Source organism: Borostomias antarcticus (assembly GCF_949987555.1).
Source record: "Borostomias antarcticus genome assembly, chromosome: 11".
Taxonomy (NCBI): Eukaryota; Metazoa; Chordata; class Actinopteri; order Stomiiformes; family Stomiidae; genus Borostomias; species Borostomias antarcticus.
Window position 1 is genome coordinate 1,612,495 of NC_140244.1, and position 25,134 is coordinate 1,637,628.

General features: G+C 47.4%; 1 protein-coding gene across 1 annotated transcript in view; it reads right to left on the bottom strand.

Annotated features, from left to right (window-relative positions):
- Positions 1-1,811: 1,811 nt before the first annotated feature.
- The window catches only part of kiaa1328 (KIAA1328 ortholog), a gene marked incomplete at both ends in the record, with an annotated part of 25,593 nt that continues 2,270 nt past the window's right edge, over positions 1,812-25,134 (bottom strand). The window contains 12 exons of the mRNA XM_084445703.1: positions 1,812-2,025; positions 14,136-14,253; positions 14,461-14,576; positions 14,691-14,789; positions 15,171-15,754; positions 16,775-16,899; positions 20,941-21,056; positions 21,270-21,370; positions 21,694-21,944; positions 22,056-22,091; positions 24,020-24,141; positions 24,923-24,965. Coding sequence (XP_084301829.1) covers positions 1,812-2,025; positions 14,136-14,253; positions 14,461-14,576; positions 14,691-14,789; positions 15,171-15,754; positions 16,775-16,899; positions 20,941-21,056; positions 21,270-21,370; positions 21,694-21,944; positions 22,056-22,091; positions 24,020-24,141; positions 24,923-24,965 — 1,925 coding nt within the window. The remainder of the gene's footprint in view (positions 2,026-14,135; positions 14,254-14,460; positions 14,577-14,690; positions 14,790-15,170; positions 15,755-16,774; positions 16,900-20,940; positions 21,057-21,269; positions 21,371-21,693; positions 21,945-22,055; positions 22,092-24,019; positions 24,142-24,922; positions 24,966-25,134) is intronic.

Sequence of the window (25,134 nt, forward strand, 5' to 3'; positions counted from 1 at the left end):
GGGGGGTGGGGTTTGTGAAATTATTAATTAATGTATTTATTTATTTATTTATTATGTTTAAAATATGCATGTTTTCATGGCATTATTTTTCTATGAGTTGGTATGTGACCAAATAGTTTTTATATACATTTAGCGGCCTACATTGTGGTACATTATTGATCACTGTTGATGTCTACAGGATCATGCCTTTGACACTTTATTTTACAAATGATGGAAAATATGCTGATATTTACCAGATGGCTCAGTTAAATAATGTCAGACTTTTTTTCTGTCATCTGTGATCTCAAATCTGAGTATGGTTTTACTTTTCTGTTCTAGCTTAATGCTGCTATCTGCTCAACTGTTTCCCCATCCCCCAAGTCAACCCATCCTTTTCTTAATTTAGTGTGCAAATTAAGTTGGTGCCTAAAGGTTGCACATTGATGATTCATAATTTTAGAATGATTACGAGAACTAGGAAAACATTGTAACGTACAGTAACAGACGGCCCTTACACTGTAGTAACATAAGTTTACACATTTCTACACTGAAAATTTCAAGGAATTCATGTTAAACCTTATCTTGAAACATGCATGTTAACAGTTTGGAAGCAACTTGGCTATTGCTAATCCTTACAATACTTACTATTCCTCACAATATTGCAATATGTACAATATTGAATATCAAAAGTCTGGAAAACACCTCACAGTATGGGACTGGGCTAGTGAACCAGGAATATGGTTGCTTCTCTTGGGTACCATATGCACAGAAGAGGATATCCCCCCTCTTGCTTAAGGTTACTGTTGCAGAACTTTTTACCGTGTGAAAGCGCACCTGAATGCCATATAAAAGATTCATCATTCTCCGTTTTTTTAGTTTTATTCTGAAGCGCCGTTATTTTCCCATCTTAGGTCTCCCAACTGTTTTATGTTCCTCAGAGCTCTGATGTTGTTCAACTGTTCTGTTCAATCAAGAGCATGACTCCCACAAAGAACTGCACTAATTCATCAAATATTCAGTTACTCCAATCATTTCTGTAATGCTGTTATCAAAGGTTTATTCCTACCAGCTGATAGGTCTTAGGAGAATTACATTCTACTTCTTCGAAAATGGTTTCAAAGTATTCTGGAATATATTCCTAATTTCAGCACATGAGGGGGGTGGGGAGTTGAATGTTGCATTATAGAGCTTTGCCATGTTTCTGATGAGGTAGGCTTCTCATTGGTTAGTCTGATGAGGTAGGCTTCTCATTGGTTAGTCTGATGAGGTAGGCTTCTCATTGGTTAGTCTGATGAGGTAGGCTTCTCATTGGTTAGTGCGCTTTAGGGTCCCGCCCTGGTTTTCCCAGACTGCACCATTCTCTGGTCCCCTGGACTCTTTTTGTAATTTTAATGAATGATGCGTCTCAGCTTAGCCCAATAATAAAGCACAGTCTAGAATAAACTGGTGTCTAGCCTCTCATTTACTGCCACGTTTGTTGTTTTTAAGGTACTTTTGTTCCGAACAATTCTTGCAATCAATGTGGTTTGTGACTTATGTAGTCGGAGGAACACTTCAAAAACATGAAGAATTTGGTGAATGTGATGAGTTCCGATATGAATTGTAGCATGTTGAGGGGGTGGGCTTTATTGATACTTAAGAAACAATAGAATACTTTGAAACCAACTATTCAAACTGTTATAATCCAATGGAATGACATATAACCAAAAACAATGACATTAGTAAACCTGCAATCAATAACGAAGTATCCGATTATCCATAAAATAAATATTCATGAAATTATTTCAATTTTGGCTTTGGGGGTAATGCTGATTCCTCTCCCCCAACTCCCTTCAACAGATGAAGAAGATCTCCTCCAGTATCTGGCTCTCCTCCAGGTCTTGTCCGTGCGGGGGGGAGAGCAAGGCGTGGCGGGCAGGTCTAGCCACTCTGTGGGGGGGCTGGAGCAGGGAGGGTTTGCCCCGTTTGGGGCAGGTGGATCTTCCCCGTTCAGGCACCGAGATGGGACTGAAGACCTCCAGCAGCTCCATCAGGGACGAGTCCAACCTAACGGCACAAACGTGGAGAGAATCCATCGATTAGTCATAGGTGTGTGATATTTTATAACATAGAGGACAATATCGCTACCGCCATCGTTCGAGCAATACCTGTTTTCATATTCTGCGCTGCTTCAGGACATCTTGAATTTTCAGCTTACAAAGGTCTACTCCTGTTCTTGTACTTCTGTTATCTTGGTAAAGTTAGAGATTTTGATCTCACCCAGACCAACCTGGATCTACTGTAGTCCTGAGACCACTACAGCACTAGAGCTAAACGCTAAATCTGTCAACCCAGTCCCTTTTCAGTGCAGGGGAACAGTACGACTCAACAGATCTGAGTCGATCATTCAGAATTAACAGATCTATGAGTCGTTCGTTCATCGTTTACAGCAGCATGCGCTGACTCAAATGAGCAAAACGTGATTCAAATGAACCGATCGTCAAGTCGTGACCAACGTGAACAGGATCCAAATAGCCGAGTCAGTAAAAACACCCATACTACACATCATTTTGCAAAGAAACTTGGATTCCATGGATTCAGAATTGAACCCATTTGAATAGCAAGCCTTTTATCATTTCCATACTTTTTACAAACCACACAAGGCAAGAGATGAGCCGAGTGAGAGGACGAGACACCTACAAGGCGACAGAACACTAGTATGATCGCATTTCTAATGCAAATGTACAATGCACCTAAAAATGAGTTCACACTGCACAGACGCAATATGAAAAGACATGCCCATACGAACTCAAACCAAATGTTCTTTGCTCGTTACGGCTGAATTGACGCTCCGGCGGTCTTAATGAGTGGAAAACCACTGGTGTGGGCAGAGAAGCATGGCTTGTTACAGGTGCAACGGCAAAGAGACAAAGAGCTTTCTTTCCCAGAATAGAAATGAGGGTAGAGAAATGTTCTGTGAAATAAATAAAGCAAATCAGGTGAGATTAAGCTAATAGAGATTCAATCCTTCAGTCTGGCCGGCTAGCGTCATAAATTATTCAGTGTGTACACAGTTGGACGAAGAGCATTCCAGATACAGAACATGAATTCTTTAACGCATGGCTCCACTGATGTTGCTAATATAATTCGCGGCTCGTTTTATGCGCCATCGATTTGCATTGGATCGGCGCGGGCGACGCCGAGGGTTAAAGCCGATCGTTGGCATCGGTGCTTGTTTGCATGCGTGTGGGTGGTGAGATCCTGCTGGTTCGGCCAATCCGCTTATTTTGGAGTATTTGTTTACCAAATACATTTCTATATGAATTTTTTTTATGAAATACACAGTAAACATTGTATTCCTTTATACTTACACTGATAGAGGTTCAATCTTTAAACATTCGTATTACTTATTACTAATACCTGCTGTAAGGTACACACTCCTCGTAGGCCAGTTTGTTCTGCTTGAGAAATGTACCACCACAGCAGCCTCAACAGGTTATTATGGAAAAGGTGTGGGCATCTGGTAAACATGTCTCACTGTACACTCTTTATAGTCATGGGATGATGCACACAAAATCAGCAAGCTGTTCAAAAATCCTGTTACTCCAATGGAGTGATATCGTCTGCATTTAACGTAGTCTCACCTGCGTGTAAAGTGAAGATATCGCTCCAGTGGATTAACAGTACCGGTGTATGACTAGCTTTCCCCTGTGCCTACACCTCAGGATTGAGGATATACTAAGAGATTTCAGGACCAAGTTACATTTTGCAGATGTACGCTGTACTGCCGTTGTAAGCGGGTGAGGCTGCTGCTGTTGTCGCAAATTCCCAAAACAATAAGGAATTACCTTGTGTCTGTACCCTTTTAAAGCAGGGCATTAGATGAATATATAGGGGTTTGTCTCAAAAGCTGTGAAGTCACAGGTCTTTTTGACAGTCACCGCATTACAACTACTTTCCCTACGTAAATCAATGTATGCGCATGTGTTTGAGTGTGTGGGAGAGAGAGGGTGTCGAAGAGGTGAGAGAAAATGGAAGGGATGATACCTGCTGGAAAGAAAGATTGAAGCAAGGTAAGTAAATCTGTCTTCTTCATTTGGTCTCTTTCTGCCTGTCAATAGCAGTTAGTGGAGAGAAGAGTGAGGGTGAGAGTGTGTGTGTGTGTGTGTGTGTGTGTGTGTGTGTGTGTGTGTGTGTGTGTGTGTGTGTGTGTGTGTGTGTGTGTGTGTGTGTGTGCGCACGACAGGGAATGCAGCTTTGTGAGGAGGGAGGGAGGGAGGGAGAGGGTGTATGGAAGGGACTTTGGCCAGGCTCCCTCTCTCGAAATGTGAGAATTTGCATTTTTATTTGTTGATTTATTTAACGGACAGGCCTCTCAAACAGCCATCCATCAACGGACGACATCGTCGTAATGAATAATGCATCACTTACCGGCGGTCACAATCTATAACAAGGGAGGGGGGGGGGGGGGGGGGGTACAGTTTGGGCAGGAGGGGAGTTGGGGGCTATCAACGCTGGGGAAGGGGAGAAGGAGAAAGTCGGAGGAAGGTCTAGGGAGAATGCTAATGGATTTTGGAGGGCTATAGTAGTATAACAAAGGGCTCAATGGTTTCCTTGCCTTTCATAAAGTTAAGTCCCAAATGGCTGTCTGATATGAATATCACTTAAGGAGGCCCTTAAGGATCTGTTCAATTGCTTCATGCCGATACTTGCGCGCAAAGTTGCCAAAGACACATTCAATGGTGGACGAGGTACAATGGTTGATCTTCAGACGGCGGAATCTTACACATCCCGTCAGAAAGAGAAGTCTGATTCCCTATCCCTTATCCAAGCTCTACCTCCATCGCCCTCCCTCTCTGGGTTCTGTCGAAGGTTTCGAAATACTCAGGGAGATGAACTGCCATCCTTAACTGCAATGGCGGCCGGGTCATGGCGGACATGGAGAAGCTATGAGACTGTCAACACAAGTTCGTCTTCTCCTTCTTTCCTCTTCTTCTTCCCTTTTCTTCTTCCCTTTTCTTCTTCTTCCCTCTTCTTCCCTCTTCTTCTTCCGTCTTCTTCTTCTTCTTCTTCCCTCTTCTTCTTCTTCTTCCCTCTTCTTCTTCTTCTTCCCTCTTCCCTCTTCTTCTTCTTCTTCTTCCCTCTTCTTCTTCTTCTAGTATTAAGCCAGTGTGATAACTTCACCGCAGACTGTTGCATAAAAGAAAGACGATGATATTGAAATGAATCAGATCGCGAAAGATTCTTTTGGCGTGCAAATCAAGGATTCTCTCCATCGCGAGCATAATTATAATGAGTGTACCTGTTTGCAACAATTCACGTGTCCACATCCTGTCCCCGCTAGTAAGGTCGTTAGCAGCGCGGTGCCCCGCCACGCCCCAACAGAGGTTCAAACCGGCCAAACAAATGACCTATTTTGGATTAAAAACGGCTATTTTCACTTAAAGCTGACAAGTCTGCACCCATGCCCCAATCACAAAGTACAATCCCCCCTCCCACAATCCCACCTCCCACACGTCCCCCCCACCCGACTCCCCCAACCCCCCCCAAAACGTACTTTCCCCGTTATTCAGCTCCTTTACTTTCATTAAAGATACCGTCTCACCCCACTGCCCCCTTTCATTTGCAGTCCAAACAGTAATATAAAAATCCTATAATGGCAGATGCGCATGTCAATTTCCTGGCCAATCAATAGCAGGCGAGTGGCGCCGGGGAGCGGGACGGGCGAGAGAGAGAGGCCATGGGGCGTTTCGGCGCCAGGAGGGGTAACTCTCTCATTGATAACCAGCGCAGGATCTTAGCGTGGGGGGGGGGGGGGGGGGGATCAAGGGGTTTAATTTTGTGTTTAACCCAAATGCTGGTCTGCCAGTTTGCACTACCAACCTAGGATTCACTGGGTCCAGACTTAATTGTTGTTTAAGGGGGATGGGGGGTGGTTGTTGCTGAGTGAATTGGGGAGGTTTAGCCAGTAAGAAGTAAGAGGAAGCATCATTTTACTGCAGCTCAAGACTGAATACTGTTGTGTGTTGTGATATGCGCTTACACATTACTGCAATAACTGGAATTTGAACATCAAGCCATTTGCCCCCCCCCCCCCCAAGGATAACTTGACTGAAAAGGGTAAGAAAGTAATTTGGATAGCAGAAAATGTCCTTTCCTACAGAGGTCTTCCACATTCATATTCCTTCATTGTTCCGTGCAGGGAGGGCATGTACAGTGGGGTACAATTCTTGGGGATGGCTCCTCAATCTCTTAGCAACATAATAACACCACAAGACAATAACAGTAAAGAAGTATAATATAGCATAGTAATAAAAGCAATAGCTATAATAGTAATAAAAACGGTCCAATACGACGTAATATAAGGCTACAGTGTGCATAAAGTGTATAGTGCATGAAGGTGCAAATGTGCATTGCTGTGTACAGACTGAGCGAGCCTGTGTTTGAGTGACACATGCGGGCAACAGGCCATTACGTGTCCATTGTTCAGGAGTCTGGTTGCCTGATGGGAAAAAACTGTCTCTGAGCCTAAAGGTCCAGGCTTTGAGGCCGCGATACCGTTTGCCAGATGGCAGCAGCTGAAACAGGGCCATGGTTGAGGTGACTGGGGTCTTTAATGATCCTGCTGGCACTCCAACTGGATGGAGGGGAGCTCACACCCACTGATGAGTTGGCCAGAGCGTTTGTGGTTGAGGGCAGAGCTGTTCCCATACCACGCTGTGATGTTCCCAGTCAGGATGCTCTCAGTTGGGCCTCTGTAAGGGGCCCGTAGGATTTTGGGCCCCTTGCCAAACTTATTTAGCCTTCTGAGGTGGAAGAGGCGTTGTTGTGCCTTTTTCGCCACATGGGTCGGTGTGCACGTCCCAGTTTAGGTCCTCGGTGATATGGACACCGAAGAACTTGAAGGTGCTGACTCTCCACAGTGGACCCACTGATGGAGATGGGGTCCAGCCTCTCCCCTCTTTTCCTGTAGTTCACGATCAGCTCCTTGGTCTTGTTGATGGTGAGAGAGAGGTTGTTCTCCTGACACCATTGCAAGGCTGTTGACCTTTCTTCTCTAGGCTGTGTCATTGTTGTCGGTAATCAGGCCTATTACCTTTGTGCCATCGGCGAACTTGATCACCCTGGTGGAGCTGTGAATGGCTACGCAGTCTGGGTGTACAGGGAGTAAAGGAGAGGGCTCAGAACGCAGCCCTGGGGGGCGCCCAATTGGTAGCGATCTAGGGTGGGTGGTAACACGCTGCAGATGTGGTCTTAACGAGCCTCTCGAAGCATTTGCTCACTATAGGAGTGAGGCTGTTGCCTTGTTTTTTCTTTGGCACCGGGACAATGATGGATGACTTGAAAGCATACAGCGGACTATTCCAGTGGAGAGGGAGAGGTTGAATATGTCCGTGAACGCACCGGGCAGCGGCGCGGCGCACACTTTGATGACGCATCCTGGGACATAGGGCTGGGTATCGATTCGATTCTGATTCACAAGGTTCAGAATGGATTATCACGATTCGATTCAATATCGATTCGGTTAGTGTTACTAAAAACTTTTTTTTCTTTTTTTTTTTGCAGTAACCTTAATTACATGACTGCCAAGTTATGCAACACATCAATACTAGGGCTGGGTATCGATACTGATTTCCAAAAATGAATGAATAAATGAATCACTGAATGAATTAATGATCTATTCATTCCTTCATTCATTCATTAAATAAACAATCGATTTTGGGATTCATGAATGATTCAGAATCGATTAATCTATTTTTTTTAACCCAGCCCTACTGGGACACTGCCTGGGCCCACCGCTCTGCTGGGGTTGACGTAGGGATCTAACGATAACGGGTTTAACGATAAACCGTGATAAATTTCGATTAAATTTATTGTGATAAAATGATCAATAAAACCGTGTTCGATTTCCGCGTTTTGAAAAACTCACTGTAAATACTGTCCAGCATCAACCAAAGTTAGCAGCGGTCTCCAAGGCACACTATTTTAAAGTTTATGCAAAAAAAAAAGTCTATAGCGCTGCTAATTTTATTTGTGGTTTTCAATATAAAACTCGGTGAAATGATTTCAGTGTGTCTATCAGTAGATTTAGAAAATGTTCAGCACATTTTACAATACCGCGATAATAGTGATAACCGTGATAATTTTGGCCACTATAATCGTGATATGAATTTTTCACACCGTTACATCTCTAGGTTGACGCGCATGAACCCCTCAGCGCACCCGGGTTTCGGTGAGGACTGGAGCGCCGGTCGTGTCTCCAGGAGCAGGAGCTCTCACCGGCAGGTTAGTCATTACTCACCTCGAAGCGAGCATAGAAGCTACTCGGTTTGTTTGGGTAGCAGGCTTCAGCATTAGCTACACAGCTGGGTCTGCTTTTGAAGTCTGAGATAGCGTGTACTTCCTGCCACAGGCTGCATGGATTATTTCGATTTAGCTGATTCTCAATCTTCTCCCTGTAATCCCATTTGGCTTCTCTAATCGCTCTATGGAGATCATACCAGGCTATTTTCACTCCCGGATGCGAAGGCGGTGTCTGGTGCCTTGAGAGCGACCCGAACGGAGCTGCTGATCCAGGGTTTCCTGCTCGGAAAACATACCGACTGTTTAAGTGGGGATAATGTCCTTGAAGCATTTCGGTCCTATAGCAGCTTCCGTGGATTCGTTGACTTCATCGTTCGACGACTCCTGGAACATCCACTTTTGCTCATACTGGCCTGCAAAGCATCGTCTGATTGGTCAGGCATGTCCTCGTGATGGGGGCTGTTTGTTTTAGCTTCTGCCTGTAGGCGGGCAGGAGCAGGAGGGCGGAGTGATCGGATTTGCCGAGCGGAGGGCGGACTGGTGGAGGAGGGGCTGGTTGGCACTCCAGAACGGAGAGTAGCGGCGGTTAAGACCCCATTTACACCTGGCATTAAAATGTGTTTCGTACCCAGATTGTATCTAGATATGATTTTACCTCATTACATTTACACCTGGTATTAATACGTCTCAGTGAGATCCGATTGAGATCCGATTGCTCCATCTAGCTGAAACACTGGAACGCCACATGGGTTTAACATCGCTGTATTTGCGTTTACACTTGTGTTCAATGTGCTCACAATACATCCCTGATCACCGCTGGAGGTGGTTTGGCTGATCAGATCACAATCCGTCTTCAAAACGTGCGTTTACACCTGTGCTTTCATGGGGTTTAGCACTATCAGATTACAATATGATCACCCACTACACATTAAAATGCCAATAGACTTTACAATGCCGTTTCCTTGTGTGTTCACGTTGATGTGTTATTAAAGTATTTTGGTAATATTGTCCTCAAAGACCAGGGGGTTGATACTAGGGATGCACATTTTGGCAAATTCTCATGGCCGATAACAGACCCTCATTAATTGGTTATTAATCCTTAACTGTTTAGAAAAACAAGGACATCACATATCCCAATGAAAAAAAAACAATTCTCTGCATGTAAAAAATTTTGACAAAAGGAATTTGCTAAAGCTTGTTGGATCCCCACTGCCCTGTAAAAACGGGGGGAGGACTGCACATTATATATTAAATTATATTAATAGTCAGGTCGCTAGCCAGCAAGGTTGCAGTACACTCTAATGAGCAATCAGGAATTCACAGCCCAAAGCCTCGGTTATACGCACTCCCAAACAGACGGGTTTCGTGGACAGCTCCGGGTGAGCAGGGGTTTTAATATTACTTCTATTGTCCGCTTGCGGAACTTGGCTTGGTGCTCTAATTGGGTAGAAGGCAATGGGAGGCGCGGGGATGTCCGCGCAGGACCTACGCGTCCGGCGCACAGTCTGAGGACGAAATGAACATCACCAGCCTGGCATTGAAGCCAGTCACCATGAAAGGACATAGCCTCGGCTGCTCAACAAGAGGTGGTTTATTATAGAAAATCACTGACCATTGTAGGCCTAGAATTACTGTATTAAGCCTGCATTTAATTCTAAACTGTGCCACTTAATACAGGGTTACATGGCCTAATCCAAGAGCCGCTACACATTTTCTCTGCGAGAGATCTGTATTCATGGGTCAGCGAGTCTTGTGAGTCTACAGTCTGTACTCACGGGTCAGTGGGTCTTGTAAGCCTGCACAGTCTGCTGACTGCCTGACTGGCGGATGAGAACAGGCCACCGGTTTCGAGGGAGCGTTGATGTCCGAGGTATGCACAATTAGCCTCTGGCCAAAGCTGCCCGTCTCTGGGATAGTGTGCAGCTGACTTTCCAGCACTCCAGGATTCATGTCCGAAGGGGATAGTGCGTACTGCGCACTCATGTGCTTAAAATCAGACTTTTCTAACGACATGAATGAAATCCGGTCAAATCAATCAATCAATCAAAGCTTTATTTGTATAGCGCATTTCACACACAGAGGCAACACAATGCGCTTTACAGAGAAAAATCAAACCTCCAGTGTTGTTGATTTGAAATTGTCTTTTTCTTATTTAACATTATCGGTTTACCGGTTGGCCGTTAGCATCCCTAGTAATTAGCAAACATTACAGGACTTAATGACAAGCTGCTGTAAAGGTAGGCCCCTCCCTACACCAGGTCTCCAAAAACAAAAAACCCTTAAAATGACATGCTTCGTTGAAACTCTACAAAAGAAATCTCCAAACAGCGTCTGCATTATGCAAGCGGCTGCTCCCTACACGATGGACAATTAAATATTTATCGTCCATGCATAACATAACATTCTAGCGAGCTTGTTATCCTAAGCAGCACTGTGTGCTGGGGTTTGGCCTGGCGTGGATTAGAGCCCAGGTGAGAGTAGTGGGCTGCAGGCGTAGAGAGTCTCTCTCAGGGAGTCTCTCTCAGCGAGGCTGCCTGGATGATAATGGTGTGTTGTGGGGAGGGCACAAGCAGATCTCTCTCTCTTTTTTCCCCCAACCTCATTAAAAGAGTGAGTTTAGTCTTAGCCACACAGAAAGAGATTTGGATCAATGAAAAACAGCTTTCATGGACTGTATATATTTTCACTCAGATTTACAGTAGGTGAATAATCTAAAATAGAATGATTTATCTTTCATTACGGACTCCTCTGGAGAAGTTGAGTGTGACTGACCAAGGTTGGCTGTTGGCTGTTATCCAAAAATATATATTTTAAGAAATTAATTCATAATTGATGGATTCACTTACAGATTGCTGGTTTCAAACAGACAAGACAGACAGTCTTGAACAGAATGTCCTATTAAATCGATAAGATATGTAAATCCTCTAAGATTGCACCTGAATATTACACTTGTTCACAGTTGGTGCAGTAGTAAAGCGCTTTGTGAAGCCAACATACAAATATGCTTTGGAGGTACAAAATAATTGTTTTATAGGGTTTTTAAACTCCAGTCCCATGGTGGATTTAATAGCAATGTGTTTGGCCTTACAGACTGAACATTTGGCAGTGTATTGCAATTTTTAAGAAATACTGAACACTGTCCAGGATCAAAGCAAGCTGGCTTCACGTTGGCTGCACAAGGCTATTTCATTTTGTGTATTGGACACAAAAGGTGAGGAGGTAATTTGACAGCAACACATGCAAAGTAAGTCAATATTTCGCAAGGAAAAAAATAAAACTTGCCATCAGTAAAATATTAGAAAGTTAATTCTATGCTAGGCAGCCATGTCCACCCTTTTACAAATTACTTGCTAATAACTGGCATTTTTCATTTTTATTCTAAACTAAGACACACACACACACACACACACACACACACACAGGAAGGCGACACACTGTCACGTTAAAACACCTTTCCACATAAAGGGAAAAGAAAAGCAGTAATGAATTTCCTTCCCTCTTCTTGGAGTGCCTCACACTAGCGGTTAGTGATTCATCCCTCTCTCTCCCTCCTTCCCTCTCTCCTGCTCATTCTCTAGCTCTCTCACTCCCCCCCTCTCTCCCTCCTTCCCTCTCTCCTGCTCATTCTCTAGCTCTCTCACTCCCCCCCTCTCTCCCTCCTTCCCTCTCTCCTGCTCATTCTCTAGCTCTCTCCCTCCTTCCCTCTCTCCTGCTCATTCTCTAGCTCTCTCACTCACTCTCTCCCTCCTTCCCTCTCTCCTGCTCATTCTCTAGCTCTCTCACTCCCCCCCTCTCCTGCTCATTCTCTAGCTCTCTCACTCCCCCCCTCTCTCCTGCTCATTCTCTAGCTCTCTCACTCCCCCCCTCTCTCCCTCCTTCCCTCTCTCCTGCTCATTCTCTAGCTCTCTCACTCCCCCCCTCTCTCCCTCCTTCCCTTTCTCCTGCTCATTCTCTAGCTCTCTCACTCCCCCCCTCTCTCCCTCCTTCCCTCTCTCCTGCTCATTCTCTAGCTCTCTCACTCCCCCCCTCTCTCCCTCCTTCCCTTTCTCCTGCTCATTCTCTAGCTCTCTCACTCCCACCCACCCTCCTCTCTCTCTCCTTCCCTCTCTCCTGCTCATTCTCTAGCTCTCTCACTCCCACCCACCCTCCTCTCTCTCTCCTTCCCTCTCTCCTGCTCATTCTCTAGCTCTCTCACTCCCCCCCTCTCTCCCTCCTTCCCTCTCTCCTGCTCATTCTCTAGCTCTCTCCCTCCTTCCCTCTCTCCTGCTCATTCTCTAGCTCTCTCACTCACTCTCTCCCTCCTTCCCTCTCTCCTGCTCATTCTCTAGCTCTCTCACTCCCCCCCTCTCCTGCTCATTCTCTAGCTCTCTCACTCCCCCCCTCTCTCCTGCTCATTCTCTAGCTCTCTCACTCCCCCCCTTTCTCCCTCCTTCCCTTTCTCCTGCTCATTCTCTAGCTCTCTCACTCCCCCCCTCTCTCCCTCCCCCCTCTCTCCTGCTCATTCTCTAGCTCTCTCACTCCCCCCCTCTCTCCCTCCTTCCCTCTCTCCTGCTCATTCTCTAGCTCTCTCACTCCCCCCCTCTCTCCTGCTCATTCTCTAGCTCTCTCACTCCCCCCCTCTCTCCCTCCTTCCCTCTCTCCTGCTCATTCTCTAGCTCTCTCACTCCCCCCCTCTCTCCTGCTCATTCTCTAGCTCTCTCACTCCCCCCTCTCTCCCTCCTTCCCTCTCTCCTGCTCATTCTCTAGCTCTCTCACTCCCCCCCTCTCTCCTGCTCATTCTCTAGCTCTCTCACTCCCCCCTCTCTCCCTCCTTCCCTCTCTCCTGCTCATTCTCTAGCTCTCTCACTCCCCCCCTCTCTCCCTCCTTCCCTCTCTCCTGCTCATTCTCTAGCTCTCTCACTCCCCCCTCTCTCCCTCCTTCCCTCTCTCCTGCTCATTCTCTAGCTCTCTCACTCCCCCCCTCTCTCCTGCTCATTCTCTAGCTCTCTCACTCCCATCCACCCTCCTCTCTCTCTCCTTCCCTCTCTCTGGCTCATTCTCTAGCTCTCCCACCCCACCCCCCTCTCTCCCTCCTTCCCTCTCTCCCGCCATCTCTCTCTTTCTCATTACTGATGCACTGAGCGAGAGAGAGAGAGAGAGAACGAAAAATTGAAAGAGTAGAGAAGAGAGCGCCAGGAGAAGAGGAAGAAAGAGTGAGAAGAGAGATTGAGAAGAGAGAGAGAGAGAGAGAGACTACGTGCATCCTCCTCTGCGTCGCCTGAGCAGAAGTCAATTCCACCTGCCGTCGGGACCCCGCCAGGCCAGCTAATAGAACACAGCTTGGCTCCTGACAGGCCGCCGCCGCCGCCGTGGCGCTAGCTAGCCTAGCCCGGCAACCAGAGCTTAGCTTATCCCTCCCTCTCCCGCCCTCATCCCTCCCTCCTCCATCCCTCCCTCCCTCCCGCCTGCCAAAAACTGCTTTGTTGGTTGCTATTCATCCATCTTTATTTGACCAGTCTGTTTATAAACAATGATTGTTTGTATGTTTGTGGATTAGTAATTGTAATTAGGCTACAGGGCATGTACTATGAAGTGAGCCGTGTTGCTCCTTCCTAAGTATATGTAATTATTTCTATGCGCTGTTGAACAGATAACATCATTACATTTGAAAGAGGTTCCGTGTTTATTAATAACGGATAAAGCTTGTTAATTCTTTATTGAGGCCTAGGTGGGAAGATTTTGTGGGGGCTGCACTTCTCTAACGTTTAAACGCCAATCATTTCAGGGATGTTTAAGATACATACAGTACACATTTCCCGTCTTGGGCGTAGGACAGAAAAGCCTATGAACAAATGATTTTTAGGACCAAATGTGGGGTGATACTCTTGGCTTACCCTGCCTGGGGGGTCCTGGGCGCGGCAAAGGGGATCGCTGGCACTGGACCGGCCTTACGGCAGCTCTGGGAGACCACAGGAGAGGTCGCCATGTCCCTCCGGGACGCAACAGGACTTTCTGCTGGGACAGAGACTGCATTTAGATTACAGTTGAAAAATAACAAGACCTGAATCGTATCAACGGGGTTGGAATAACCCAGATAGCAAGCGGATGTGTAATAATTCTGGGCCATATATGGGCCGGAACTAAACCACAAGGGCCAGATCTGGCCTGTATATGGCCCAGATCCGCTTGCTATCTGGGAAACCTGCTCGTGAAGCTCACCGTGATCATACACGCCGTTCGGCAGGGGGAGGGGCGTCGAGGCGTCGAGGCGCGGCGCCGCCTCACACGCAAGCCGATCCGCGCCGCCCGAGGGCTCGGCGCCGTTTCTCGACACGCTGCAAAACACAAAACGCTCAACGCCACAGAAACGAAATGGAATGATGGATGGAGGGTGTGTGTGTGTGTGTGTGTGAGGCACGGCGGCCTGTGTGCCCGTTTCTCCCTCTGACCTGGGTGCTGAGGGGCCGTCCGGTAGGGGGTCGTGTCCGGGGTCAATCCCATCTCTGGAAACGGCGTGGCCGAGCTCCGCCGCGGTAGCTTGCTGAAACCTTTCGAGAGGGAGAGCAGAAAGCCTGAGTCATGAAAGCTGCGCTGATAACGGTAGCAGTCGGAATCCAATAAGGCCGTAGGAGGGGAGCCAATGTTTCCTGTACCGCGGTAAATAAATGATCGCTGTCAAATGAATCAAAATAAAATGCTTTAAAATGTTATAGTAAATCACTATCGCCGCAGTAATATTGTCAATATTAGTTGCTTTGCTTGACTGAGCTTGCCTGGCACAATGAAACGGAATAGTCCGGAAAAATTCAAAACCCGACATCCATGCTGGCAGAGCGAAAACAAAGGCTCGGGGTGTTTGAAAAGATTTTGGGATGTTGTTGTTGTTGTCGTCGTATGTTTGCGGGGTTTGGTGGCGGCGGCCGAGCTACCTGCTGTATTCGCGGCGGGACCGGCGTAGCTGCTGGTTCTGTCGGACCAGCCTTTCTTCCTGCTGGGCCAGCCGGGCTTGGAGCCTCTCCCTCTCCACCTCCAGCTGCATCTTCTGGAGCAGGAGCCGGTGCCTCTTCTCCTCCCAGTCCTCCGGGCCGAGCTGGGGGGCCGTGAGGGCCCGCGCTGCCTCCGGGTCGGTCCCGGTCCCGGGAGAGCCGGCGCCGTGCCGGTCCGTGTTCCCGCCGGGTTTTTCCCGGGCCGGGAGAGGAGCGCTGTCGGTCCGTTGGGGCGCCGCGCTGTAGCCGTTGGTCAGGGGCTCACGGCGATGATGGTGGTGGTGGTGGGGTGCGGGGCGGGGTTCACTCCGCCCTCCTCGCCGCTTGACCGGCCCCTGGGCGGCGGGGGTGAGCTCGCGCTGGCCGGAGGAAGAGGAGGAGTCGGGGGAAGGGGGCGCAGCCGAGTGGTAGTGATCGGAGAGAGAGGCGGAGCCGCTGAACAACCCAGCTTCTCCAATTGGCTCTCTGGCCGGGCCGCTGGCGCCCCTAGTGGCGGGTCTTGTGGAGCTCTCCTCTCCACTAGCCACCTGTGTGAAGACAAGCCGATCCAATCTGTCAAATAACACGTCCAAAGTGAACCGACTCATTATTCTACAGTCATGCAGACCACATGTACAGTATTAAATGCACGTGCACTTACAGTAGACCCCCACTACAATATAGGCCAATCATATCGTATAATGTATTCACGCTACTGGGTGATGCTTGATGTAAAGCCTAAGCAAAATCCTATTAAGATTCCAATAAGTCTCTGATGACACGTCAGGACGAAGTCCAGGGACGTCCTCTCACTTCCAGTAATGAGGACAGACGGGGACAGCGAGAGGACCACCGTGGGAAGACGGAGAGCGTCTCCGAAAGGCGCGATGAACAGGGAGGCCAAGGTCACCGGAGCGGGAGATAAACATTTAAGGTAAAGTAAAGGAAGAGCCCATTCCGCCAGACAAAAGGGAAGACAGACTGACTAATTCGTTGGAGGTCGCGGAGCACACAAACACTCATTACTCATCGCCACTGTAGGACACTGAGGATGACGAAGTGATCTATCCTTCGACTGCGCGTGCGGGCGTGTGTGTGTGTGTGTGTGTGTCTGTGTGTAGGGGGATGGGGGATGGAGATGGCGTTTCTTGAATCTAAATGGTTACCTTGAGAAATGCAACCGGTTGTGTTATGTGTACGGTTTGAGTTAGCCTACTGTGAGATTTGATAGATTTTGTTTAGTCTATATAGGGGTCCTCTTTGGAAAAATGCAGTATATTACAGATTAAGGTGTGTGTGTGTGTGTGTGTGTGTGTGTGTGTGTGTGTGTGTGTGTGTGCGTCAGCAGGGAGTGTATTGTGATGGATGGTGAACTGCGCTGGCGTTTGGAGATGGCTCACTGGGGAGGATGACACACATGCTTACTCGCTCTGAAATGCACTCTCACACACACACACACACACACACACACGTGCGCTCTCCTGTCCCCCACAAACACACCCGCCTCCATCTCCCTATGCCTCAGGCACGCACACACGCACACACACACACACACACACCTCCCTCACCTTGTTGTGGGAGCGGGCGTCGGTGAGCTGGGCGATGGACTGGTTGAGTTTCTCCTGCTGCAGGGAGAGGTACTGCTGGTGGAGGCCCAGGAGCTCCTGACACTCCCTGTACTGCTGCTGCAGGCCTGGGGTCAGGGGTTAAGGGCCAAAGGGCAAAGGTCGGGACTCCACAGAAAATGACAGACAAATAGGATAGCACACCTCGGGAATAGTTACTGTATGACCTGAAAAAAAATAGAACATAGGAAGATCTCCATTACCCGTTTCTAGGAGTAAAATAGCTTATTTTTTGTCTTCCTCCAGGTACAGTAGCGTTAGAGTGAAGTTATGCTAGCTACATGACGCAAGTTTGGTTGATTAAGCCATGTAGCTTCATCAATAGAGAGACTGTGCTTGAACTAGAACAGAGTTCAGAAGTTCAGATTGACATATTATAAAACATATTTGAAATATGGCTGAAAATGGGAGACGACATTTAACAGGAATGGAGGCTATTTTGGATAAACTAGAGTGCTACTGTTGAGACAGCACCCCTTGTCTACGAACAGACACTTGGAGAATTTGCTTCTCTTGCAGAACTTCCCTTCGTCTTGTAGACCGAGTCTCTACTGGGTAATAAAATGATGAGCACGCAATGCAAATTCACTATCTGTAAATTCAAGCATCACCCTTCGCAACCCAAACGACACCAGAAAAACAAGAAAGTTTAAAAACCCGGCGTGTGGACAGAGGCCAGCGCTGTAAAAGTTGTTCTTGGTGGGGGGAATAGCTTTCCAGACTCCTCCATCTGGGTCGAGCGGAGCCGAGCTGAGCTGGGCAGCGTCGTGCCAGGCGTGGTGCCAGGCGCTGGCACCTGCGCCGGGACGGGCAGGACACCACTCATCTGGACCGGAACCAGTGCCGCGCCTCAGGGGCCCGCTAATGACTGTGGCAGCAGCAAGCAAACAAACACACACACACACACACAAACACCAGCTAGAAACTCAAATTAGATACTACACCGCCCCCACACACAGTTATGTACACATTCCCATTCCAGCATCCAACCAACAACTCTACTTTTCATTAGAGAAACACCACACACACATTTAGTTCAAATAAGAGCACTTGCATCCCCACAAACCAAAGGTCCCGGACTTTTCACACACACACACGAACAAATGCACACACACACCCATACAAACGCACCTTCAGATGGGTATACACACACACTCCCACCCCTACCGACGCCGTAAACCGGCCCGATCTAGACCATATCCTTTTATTGGCCAGCCATACCTCTGGCTGATGAGTTTCTCACAGGATATCACCTTTAAAAAGTCTCCAGATTTAAGAGCAAATGAAAGCTCCGAAGTGGAGTCGTATCGGACCCGACCGTCGTCGGGGAACGCCGCGTAAGGAAACTTCCGCCGTCGGCGCGCTTCAATCGAGCTGTGGGAATGGAACGGGGCAGAGGGGGGTACTTTGGAACGGGGCAGAGGGGGGTACTTTGTATCGGGGTGGAGTGGCCCGCAAAACACGCCGCGTCTCCTTTCATAAACAGGGGGTGGGAAATGGCGGGGGAAACTTTACTCAGCCCTCCAGTCTGCGGGCAGCCAAGGTTATCACAAGGATATCACAATGAATGTGCTTACGACATGCTGGGCGGTGGTTTATATTCAGCGTGTAGCGCGTGCTATATGCTACCAGATACAGCCCGAGTGCACATACAATGGGAGGTAATGAGCACCGGTGTGAGTGAACGCCCGGGGCACTTGCGAGGCGCACGGCGCCGCACTGCCCGATGGAAGCATTCGACACGAATGCAAACACAAAAGGTTTGACCGATTGATTCCCGAGGAGTTTCCGACTAACGCTGTTCATCGCGGCCTAAGCGGACGTCGAAGCCGCGGTTGGCGCCGAGATGCTCCTAGCTACCGACCGACCGCCCCGGTGGATTGTCTACGCGCGCCGCTGTCCGAATCCTACTATAAGCGGCGTGGATGGCGTAAACGCACGTTAAGGTTACCCGGCTGACGCGGCGCCGCTCGCGAGGTCATCTGGGCTGAACGGAGCGTGACCGATCAGATTCTCTCTTGGCGGTGCATGCGGCCGCCGCGGCAAAGAAGCCTTTTTTCCAGAGCCTTGAACGTGAGCCAATCAGCCCCTCCCACCCCCCCTTACACCAGCTGAGCAAAGCGCAATTGACAGCACTCTCCTCCCCTCCGGGTCCAGGAATACAGGAAATCAAGGGTTTGCTCTGGAGAGGCTTCAGACGGGGGCTGTCAAGATGATTCCCTCCCCTGTCAGGTCTGGGCTCAAATGAAATAGTGAAATCCACCTCAAGGTGGAACAGATTTGCTCAAGAGGGGAAATATTTTAAACCCCCCCACACACACACACACTTTTGCACCACTGTGGCAAATAGATTGGGGCTTGCGTGGGAGTGTGTTTGAAACCAAGCGCTGAGCATATGCTTGTGCAGAGAGGATGGTTAGTGTGTGTGTGTGTGTGTGTGTGTGTGTGTGTGTGTGTGTGTGTGTGTGTGTGTGTGTGTGTGTGTGTGAGACAGTTTACATAACTGCCTTAACATACTTTTCTGTTTTGAGAGAGGAGAAATAAATGGTTGCAACTCGACTCACAAGTCAGTCTAACCGCTTCGCTCAGCTATATTAGTAGGCGGAGATCTAGGATCGTTGTGTATCGCGAGACCAACAGGGACTGGAATACTAAACGGGTTTACCATGTCTGTCTCAAACGTGTAGCCGCACACGACAGGACACAGCGTTTACAGTACATCCCTTTAGGGGAACTAGCCTTTGCATCCATGGTTCCAGGGAGAACAAGTTTGAAGGTAGCTGAATTTTTACAATACAATAAAAACAGCCTCTTAGTGTCAATAGCCTGGGATATTTAGAACCTTGATTCACCAAAACCCAATTTCAACCGAGGCAATGGCATTACTTATGGCACCCATTGAGACTAGTGGAGTCCTTTATACAAAAATGTCCAGCACCAAGTTAACAATGGAAGCTGTCTCAGAATACCAATGACATACCTCCTATAAAATCCTACATTTTGCCAAAGGTGAGAGATCGCGCTCCAGAATTGGTTCCCGACACTCAAATGTCAGCCGAAGCTTTTTCCTTCTCATCGTGCCGGGGACTGGGAGGAGAAACACACTCGGCCCTGATAGCGTTCGATCTCGGGTAGATAAGATAAGCTTGGCTGTAATGGAATTAGACGTTACAAGTCTCTTCTGGTATGTTTGCCTTTGGTCTCTCCTTAACCTTTAAGGGGGAACCGTCCGGAACCTGAACAATTCCAATGTTTTTTTAACAACTCTGTGTGCTTTAAAGACTACATTACCCCCCCCCCCCTCGGCTCTTTTCATCAAAAGTGGGGGTTCTCCTCTCAAATGTCTTTTTAATGGGGTTTAGAAGTTTTGTGTAAATGCCAAGTCTTCGAGCCAAAGTGCCTTTAATTGAGTTGTGCTTTCCTAATTTTCTTTGGCGCCGGCGCCAATTGTGCAATTTACCAGCAGCCGATTACTCTTCATATTTCAAACGCGCTTTTCACCCTGAATTGACGTCTGGCCATGCGTCACTTTGACCTGTGGAACTGCTAAGAAGTGTTAGTAGGAGGGCTGGAAATTCTCTGCTACCGCAGAGAATACAGCGGAAGTGCTGGGTTAGTTTGTAGAACAGACCTGGTATTGACCGACCCATCGAAACCAATTGGTGATGCACCCTTGAGGACATTCGCAGGGAAGGATAAGCAGGAGGGAGGTGCAAGCCTAAGTCAGATTCTAGATCAATGAAAGAAATCCCAAATACAAGATAAAACCCCACACCAGCCTCCTATGGGAAAAGCAGTTCCCATAGGTTGACTTCAGAGATTCATCAATAAATCTAAAGTTAGTCGTGAAACAGACCAAACTAACATCAAGGTCAACATGGAACCAAACTCTAGCTGATCAATCTTTCAGTGCATTAAAGGTTTGAAGAGGATGATATTATTTCCAAGTCAATGCTGCCCCCTGCAGCTTAAACAGTGGAATTACCTTAGAATTTCATCGGGCCATCCTTGCCCAGAGGACATCCTACCTGAGGGGCTCATATTAATGACTGCAATGATACGATGGAGCCTTCGCTTAAAGCCATGAATGTTCATTGAAAAAAGGATACTTCCTCTCTCTTGTACAATAAGTTCAACAAACCGCTCCAGCTGTTGAATCTTGCGTTCAAATGACTCCTGTTCATCCTTTCGCCTCTGGACAGACTCGTCTTTCTCCTCACTCACTCTGAAAAAAGACAAGGAGGAGAGTCAGTCAGGTTACTGCAGCATATTGTAATATTGTAAAGAATGGTATAGCTCGCCAAAGGGTGTCTGAAATCCACACTTAATTTATAAGTTACACATACACTGTATGTTGGTATGGTAACATATCTAACTCTTACAAACACACACACACACATACAGATGTTGCTATTTAATGGTTTGGATGACTGATTACCTGGCCAGCTCTTGGATGAGGTTGGAGATGCGTCTCTTGTCCTCGGAACAGAGGTCCTTCAGTGAGGCCTTGCTCTTAGCTTGGCTTGTCTCAGTGATCGCCTGAGTAAAAATACATTATTATTCCTCACGTCTGATGTGAGAAATTCAACAATAAACAATGGCGAGAATATTTATTTCTGTGCTGCTAAGTGCAAAGACTATATCACTACACCTACCTACCTACTTATGTTTCTTTCACGCATCCCACATTTTTGCACTTTCGTTAGTACAAAAGAAGGAGAGACTATATCGCTAGTCTTTGTTCTCCTTCTCTGACATGTACATTGATACAATAGGGAATTTGTGCATGGTAAGTGTACTGTATTCATGAAACACTACTAGTTCCTTCTCTTTAGAAAAAAAAGATGCTGCTACTGATTTACCAGTGGAGTGGCGAGGGGACTACGGACCCCCGTGGGGGGGGGAAGTGTGGACTGGATCACCCCTGTTCCCTTGGGACGCTCCACTAAGGACAGATTCGGAAGCTGTCCTCGTTTTTTACTAGACTTGCTGGCGGAGGATTCACTTCTGCTTTCACTGCCACAGGGAGCTCTCATCCTCAGCTTCCGCTCGCTGCCGGTGCTGCCAGACCCTGGCTTGAACGCTGTCCGAAGACTTCTCTCTCTGCTTATACCTGTGAGGGAGATGACATGGAAATGAAGAGGACAGTGGATACTACTGAGGGCTGTTGATGGGTAAGAGCATGCGCAGAAGTTGAGAGGTCATAGAGGTTAATCTCTCTCACCAGGAACAAATACCACTTGTTGATCCTCATCCGATGCTGAGAAAACAAATGTTAACGAAAAGACATGATAGGTGGGCGTTAAATAAGATGTTTGGGATATTTTGAGTGACTCTACAGTTAGCAAGCTAAAGTTAGCGAGCTGTGATAAATGCTATCTGTTCCCAAGCAACCATCGCTAGCTAACAATATCAGATAATACCAGCTATATTGCCATTCTAACCAAATTAAAAGTGGAAAACGTTCTGTGTGGACCTGCAGTAACTAGTAAGCTACAGTAGCTAATGTTGGAGTTTTGTACATTTCTGCATGTGGCGGGAGACGAAGCCATTAAAGTGAGTAACACGTTTGTCTTCACGGAGGCGGAGAGGAACAAGATTGCTGTTTTGAAACGAAAGTTCAAAGAATACTGTGAACCTCGGAGGAACCTGCCATACATTAGGCACATGTTTTTCAGCCGTTCGCAAGGTCCGTCAGAAACGATAGATGCCTATGTCACGGACCTGAAAAATAAAGCGAAAGACTGTGAATTTGGCGACCTATGCATCTCACTGATACGTGACAGAATTGTCTGTGGGATACGTGACGATCAAGTAAGAGCCAGATTGCTCAGAGAGGCTGATCTCACGTTAGATAAAGCTCTTGATGTGTGCCGTGCCAGTGAAATAACATTCACCCAGATGAAAGCGTTACATGATGAGGTTGAAGTGCACAAAGTTAGCACAGCAAGGGCATACAAAAAAGGTGGTAGCTTAACAAAAGAAAGCCCAATGAGTAGTGAAAATACAGTTGACTGTGACCGATGTGGCTACAAGCATGAACAAGGAAAGTGCCCAGCCTATGGACAGACGTGCAGGAAATGTGATAAGAGAAATCACTTTGCAAGAATGTGTCGTGCAAACAGTCAACCCCAAAATAAGAAACTGCATGTTGTGGAACAGACTCAGGACAGTGACAGCAGTGAGGCGGAGGAAATGTTCATGGGAACAATAGAGATGAGACATTACATTACATTACATTGCTCTTAGTCACTTGTTTTAGAAAGAAGATGCACTTGTGAGTTCTGGCAAGTAGTAGTAGGCTACATTGGCTCTTCCTACGTTAAATGCAATTATTGTTAGTCGCTTTGGATAAAAGCGTCTGCTAAATGACTGTAATGTAATGTAATGAGATGAGACGCATTGGAGCAGTTGAAAATGCAAGTGACCAAGACAGGTGGTCTGAAGAGCTGTTAATAAACCAGAAAAAGGTCACATTTCGAATTGACACTGGAGCTGACTGTAACGTCATGTCAGCCAAAACGTTTCACACGTTAGATGTCAGCGGCAAGCTGCATGCATCCAGCTGCAAGTTGGTGGCATATTCAGGCCACAAGATGGAGCCCTTGGGCAAAACATCAATCACATGTCTGTACAAGGGTCAAAGACATGAGATTGACTTTGAGATTATAGAGAAAGATGCTCCAGCGATCCTAGGAAGAGAAACCAGCACAAAGCTGAAAATGGTGAAAAGGCTGTATAGCATGGAGAAAGAAGACAAAATGCTGATAGGCTATGAACATCTCTTCTCTGGACTTGGCTGCTTACCAGGTGAGCACAGCATTAAGCTAGACCCTGAAATAAGGCCAGTGATACATGCTCCTAGGAAGATCCCAGTTGCTCTGAGGGAAAGAGTTATTGAACAGCTTCACAAAATGGAGCAGTCAGATGTGATCACAAGGCAATCTGAGCCTACACACTGGGTGAACAGCATGGTGACAGTAGTCACGCCCAAGAAGATAAGAATTTGTATGGATCCTAAAGATCTGAACACAGCAATAAGAAGAGAGCACTATCCACTCCTCATAGTGGAGGAAGTGGTGTCACGCATGCCAAATGCAAAATATTTCTCTGTGCTAGATGCAAACCAGGGATTCTATAAAATAAAACTGGATGAAGAGAGCTCCAAGCTGTGCACATTTAACACACCCGTTGGAAGGTACCGTTTCAAGAGGCTTCCCTTTGGCATCTCGTCTGCGAGCGAGGTCTTCCAGAGAGCTGTGGCCCAGATGGTCGAGGGGTTGGACGGTGTAGTCAACATCATCGATGATCTGCTGGTGTGGGGGGACACTTGAGAGCAACACGATCAGAGACTGATGAAGCTGCTGCAAAGAGCGGATGAGAACGGCTTGAGGTTCAATAAAAGCGAGTGCAAGTTCAGGATGACGGAAGTCAAGTACATTGGCCATACACTCAGCGCAGATGGGCTAAAGCCTGATGTTGAGAAGATAAGAGCCATTGTCCAAATACCCCCACCAGCTGACAAGCCAGCATTAATGAGGTTCATGGGAATGATTCAATATCTAGCAAAATTCATTCCTAATCTGTCTGAAATCTCTGCACCTCTCAGGACGCTGTTGCAGGGAAAAACAGAATGGCACTGGGAGGAGCCTCAACGTGAGAGCTTTGAAAAGCTGCAGCCGCTGATCACAGGAGCTCCCACTCTGAGATACTAGGATGTAAACAAGGCTGTGAAGCTGTCAGTGGATGCCAGCTCGGAGGGCATCGGGGCTGTGATACTGCAGGATGAACAACCTGTGGCATACGGCTCAAGGGCGCTCACAGATTGTCAACGCGGTTATGCTCAGATAGAAAAAGAGCTGCTAGCCATAGTGTACGGATGCGAGAAATTCCATCAATATCTATATGGCAGAGAGGTCCAGGTCGAAAGCGATCACAAGCCACTAGAAAGCATTTTCAAGAAGCCACTGCATCAGGCTCCCATGAGGCTGCAGAGAATGCTGCTGCGGCTTCAAAAGTACAACGTTGCAGTGTCATACAAGCCAGGAAAGGAGCTTCACATTGCAGATGCATTGAGCCGGGCTTATCTACCTGAGCAGAAAGAGGATCTTCTGGAAGAGGAGCTGCAGGTGAACTGGATCACGCCACAGTTGCCCATATCAGAGGGAAAGCGGGAGATGTTCAGAAATGCAACTGCACAAGACCCACTACTGCAGGAACTAAAGAACATGACAATGCACGGTTGGCCTAAGGATAGGTCTGCTGTGTCTGACAGTGTGCAACCGTTTTGGACATTCAGAGAG